Here is a 5,559-nt window from a genome sequence, read left to right on the forward strand (position 1 = left end):
AAAAAAAAAAAAAAAAAAAAAAAAGTCCCCACCATGTGACATGGCTGAAAGGATATATATATATATTTATATCATGTCATTCATATGTAAGTCATTGTTTTGGTAATTAGAAGATAAGGAAGAAATTAACAACTATTATTCGATAAATCAATTTATTTTGTTATATATAATAGTGATTGACCAAACTGAATATGAAGGAGATGATTATGGGTCCCAGTAAAAAATGAACAGAAAATAAAAAATAGTATAAAAAAAAAGAAAGGTTTAGTTGAAAACTATATTTTGCTCGTTATTGACCACATCACCATTTCCTTCATAATTTATGTTGTCATTTAACCAAAAACCTTAACCTCACCACTAGCCAGAGAATACAAAGCAATCAACCAGTCTCAGTATGCTGTGTAAGTAGCAACCTAATGCAAATGGGCAGCATTTTGAATAAATACTTGCTTCTCTCTTATAACTGCGCTGGATTTAATCTGTAATGAGAGAAGCCAAGGCTCGGATGACTGGCTGCATGGAGTACTCCCGGAACTTATTTTCCCATATTAATAATTTTTATGTTTTCCTTACCAATATCGAATAATAAAGAACTAAACAAAGAAAGCTTACCCAAATAGCATAAAATACTATCATAAGAAGATTAGATAAGACCGCTTATCGGTCAAAGTAAGATGCACTAGCTCTTTATATAAGCTCTTAACAGGGGCAAAGTTGGTGATAGATCCGACTAACTTCTTCGGGAGCGGTCTAGTCCAAGCACTGGTAGCGTAACCCATTTCTCAAGGTCTGATATAATTGGGTGTGATAGCTCTTTCTGAAGTAATATGAGATGTTTTCATATATTATGCTTTCCAAAAACTAAATCTTCACCTATCAATATTCTTCGCTTCGGAATATTTCCATTAACATAGTATCCTCTTTTCTCTCAGAATTATCTGCCTGGGACTTGGGGTATTATTAACTTAGGAAAAACCATTGTATCAATGAGGCCGTTATATTCTATCATTTCTTAAACAGTTCAATAAATTTTTATTTTAATCTTCATTAAAAAAAAAAAAAAAAATACAATTAATATAAATAAAAGTTGTTTTCAAAATGTACAAAAAATAATGCCATTTAATTTAGAAATAATTTTCTTTAACACCATGGGTCCATAATGGTCATTCCCACTTAACTAAGATGTCAGAAGTTAACTAAGGTTCAACCACTTTGTTTTGTTTTATGTATACAATAGATCACTGACAAAACTGTATTTTTAAATTGCCAACTTGTTTTGCTTTATAGTCACAAAGAGGATTCTCATGAGGCCACTTACCAGTATGAAAGGAAATTACATATGTTTCTAAATCATCAATTAGTTTTGCTTTATCATCATAATAAGAAGATAAATGAGGCTTATTGCCTGTACGACATGCCATCACATGTTTAACAATTTTAGAAATGTGGTCTATCAACAGTATGACGAGACATATGTTTTTTCAAATGAGCACTTTGTGTTGCTTTATAATCACAATAAGGACATATATGAGGCCTATCTCCAGTATGCATGGCCATTATATGTTTTTTCAATAGAGCAGTTTGAGTTGCTTCATAAGCACACTGAGAGCATTTATAAGGTCTATCACCAGTATGAATGGACATTATATGAATTTTCAAATGACGAATTTGAGTTGCATTATAATCGCAATAAGGACACTTATGAGGCTTCTCATGTGTATGATGAGATATTATATGTTTTTTCAAATAACCACTTTGTGTTGCTTTGTAATCACAATGAGGACACTTATGAGGCCTTTCACCAGTATGAAGGGACATTATATGAGTTTTCAAACTAGCGACTTGTGTTGCTTTGTAATCACAGTGAGGACATTTATGAGGCCTCTCACCAGTATGAAGAGACATTATATGATTTTTCAAATGAACACTCTGTTTTGCTTTATAATCACAATAAGGACAATTATGAGGCTTCTCACCAGCATGAAGGGTTATTATATGTATTTTCAAATTACGAATTAGTTTTGTTTTGAAGTCACAATGAGAACACTTATGAGGTTTCTCTACAGTATGGAGGGTCATTATATGTCTCTTCAAGTTACGAATTTGTGATGCTTTATAATCACAATGAGGACACTTAAGAGGTTTTTCATTAGTATGAAGGGACATTATATGTCTTTTCAAATGAGCACTTTGGGTTGCTTTATAGTCACAATGAGGACACTTATGTGGCCTATCACCAGTGTGGTGTGCCATTACATGTGTCTTCAAAGTAGCAGCTTTGTTTGCTTTATAATCACAATGAGGACACTTATGAGGTCTATCTCCAGTATGAAGGGACATAATATGATTTTTCAAACAAGCACTTTGTTTTGCTTTATAATCACAATATGGACATTTATGAGCCTCCTCGCCAGAATGAAGTGCCAATAAATGTCTTTTCAGATTACGAATTTGAGATGCTTTGTAATCACAATGAGGACATTTAAGAGGCTTTTCATTACTATGGAGGGACATTAAATGTGATTTCAAAGTACCAAGTTGTGTTGCTTTATAATCACAATGAGGACATTTATGAGGCCTATCACCAGTATGAAGGGCCATTATATGTCTTTTCAAATGGTCACTTTGTGTTGCTTTATAGTTACAATGAGGACATTTATGAGGTCTTTCATTAGTATGATGGGACATTATATGTTTTTTTAAATTATGAATTTGTGTCCCTTTATAATCACAATGAGGACACTTATGAGGCCTCTCATATGTGTGAAGGGACATTATATGACTTTTCAAATGACTACTTTGTGTCGCTTTATAATCACAATGAGGACACTTATGAGGCTTCGCATCAGTATGAAGGGACATTATATGTGTCTTCAAATTGCCACTTTGTGTTGCTTCATAATGACAATAAGGACACTTATGAGACCTCTCTTCAGTATGAAGGGACATTATATGTCTTTTCAAATTACCACTTTGGGTTGCTTTATAGTCACAAAGTGGACACTTATAAGGCCTCTCATCAGTATGAAGGGTTATAATATGTGTTTTTAAAGTACTGTATTGTGTTGCTTTATAGTCACAATGAGGACACTTATGAGGCTTCTCATCAGTATGCAGTGACATTATGTGTCTTTTTAAATGAGCACTTTGGGTTGCTTTATAATCACAATGAGGACAATTATAAGGTCTATCACCAATATGAAGGGACATAATATGTCTTTTCATATTACCACTTTGTGTTGCTCTATAGTCACAATAAGGACACTTATGAGGCTTCGCATCAGTATGAAGGGACGTAATATGTCTTTTCAAATGAGCAATTCGGGTTGCTTTATAGGGACAATGGGGACACTTATGATGCCTATCACCACTATGAAGTGATATTAGGTGTTGCTTAATAATGCATTTTTTTACTGCTTTATATTCACAATGATGACATTGATAGAGATTGTTATTTGTATGATTGGTAATAATATGAAGTTTTAAGTTAGTAGATACTGTTGCTACATATTCACAATGAGGACACTTGTACTTCTTAGTTGTATGATGAGCCATTATATGTCTTACTATAAGACTTTTTTCTACAACTGTAAATTCACAATAAGGACATTCAAGAGGCTTCTCAGTTATATTAGACATTTTAAATTCCTTCAAATTGATGACTGCAGATTCCAAACCATACTGTTTCATCTTCTTTGTCTGGCATAGATAGTCATTGGTTCCTAAAAATAAAAAAAATATTTTAACATTAGTAAAAAATAAATAAATGAAGGTTTATAGAATCCAAAGGTTCAATGCCACCACCATTTATTGCACTCATAAGCCTCCCTTCACTGATTTCCATCTAAACCCAAGTCTATCAAGGTCTGGTAGCTTACCACAATCCCCCACATATGTCTTAGCCTACCACTTGGTTGTGCTAATTAACTTGTATTCCACAATGTATTGAAAATATCAACATGAGAAAATTTTTTCTAATTAAACAGGGATTATAGTTGTTCATTTTCGGCATTTACCACCTGGTAATAGCAGTGAACAACAGATAGGTAGAAGAGTTACAATTAAACATCTGGTCGTAACTTTTAGGACAGCCAAGTCAGGTAGGCTTGTCCTCTTCAAACACCAAATTTTAGACATTAACGAGTTACTTCAAGATTTTTAACACTGGTCCTCAAAGTAACAAATATAAAGGCAAAGCCACCTAATGTATAGGTCAACTTCAGGGCTACGCCCCAAAATAGGCCAGCTAATGGGATGAATAGAAAGAAAGTAGAGGGGAAGACGGATTTTTTTGAAGAAGGAAGAAAGGAGGGCATTCAAGAGAGGCCAGTGAAACAGTGAAGAGGTAACACAGCTGGACAAGGCAGAGGAGAAAGACTCAGGGGAGCACATTGGAAAGAGCAGCAAAGTACAGCTGCAGCAAAGCCAGGCCGAGGACACAAAGACAGGAATCCAGTGAAGCTAAGAACTGCCAGAGCCAACACGTTAAGTTAAGAAATATTCCTTAGATGTTATTTTGAATGGCAAAAGTAATCAAAAGGAGAATCAATAGAATATGACTGGTCTTATCTTGTATTCTCAATCCTTAACATATTAAGTAAACTTCAATTACGTCAACAGGTCTATCATGCTCTCTTTTAGATCATAATATCTCAATTGACAATCTTTGTAAATATGACATAATACTAATCCGACTTGAGTTAATGGTTTAGAATCTCTGCATACCACCTAATTAGCCTAACTTAAAATCAATTTACTTGTTAACATGACACCATTAGAAAGGATATCTAATGATTTATGATGTTGTTATATACAATTACATCTAGCATACCATAGCAGGGGGGGGGGGTCTGTGGTATCTAGTAATAGGTAGGGATGGGATATCGAAAGAAAAATATCGATATTGATATCGATATCGGATAGCAATATCGATATCGATATTATATCGGACCTAAAATATCGATATTTTAAAATATCGAAATATCGATATCGAAAAATTAACAAATTAAAGTAATAATAATTATAAAATGATAACATAGGAAGACATATTTTATGTCATACCTAATCAATATACATAAGAAACTCTTAATAACTATGAAACAAAGCTACGCCACAACTATATCATAAACATAACAAATATAAACTACAATATAATTGTATTGTAGTAAATTTAAAAGATATTTTATTTCGATATTACCTTTTGTTGTAATCGATAGGGAATATGTCCATCAATATTCCGATATTATTTTTGGAAATATCAACATTTTCTTTAAAAAGACTAGAAAATTGTGTAGAATAATTAAAAATAGATAATCGTTATTTTATTTTGATATTTGATATTAATTTTGATATTTTACATTGCTGTAATATCGATATGGAATATAAGCAACAATATTCCGATATTATTTTATCAAAATATCGATATTTTGTTGAAAATGACTAAAATATCATATAAAGATTTTAAAATAGGAATATCGATATTTTATTTTGATATTACATATTTATTTCTATATTTTACACTGTTGTAATATCGATATGGAATATAAGCAACAATATTCC

General features: G+C 32.5%; 1 protein-coding gene across 1 annotated transcript in view; it reads right to left on the reverse strand.

The window, feature by feature from the left end:
- Positions 1 to 151: 151 nt before the first annotated feature.
- Positions 152 to 5,559, reverse strand: part of LOC106681532 (zinc finger protein 665-like) — a 21,728-nt gene continuing 16,320 nt past the window's right edge. The window contains exon 7 of the mRNA XM_014421879.3: positions 152 to 3,722. Within this exon, the coding sequence (XP_014277365.1) occupies positions 1,438 to 3,722 (2,285 nt within the window). The 3' untranslated portion in view covers positions 152 to 1,437. The remainder of the gene's footprint in view (positions 3,723 to 5,559) is intronic.

The sequence above is a fragment of the Halyomorpha halys genome, unplaced genomic scaffold (genome assembly GCF_000696795.3).
Source record: "Halyomorpha halys isolate HHAL.00 unplaced genomic scaffold, Hhal_1.1 Scaffold345.1, whole genome shotgun sequence".
Lineage (NCBI taxonomy): Eukaryota > Metazoa > Arthropoda > Insecta > Hemiptera > Pentatomidae > Halyomorpha > Halyomorpha halys.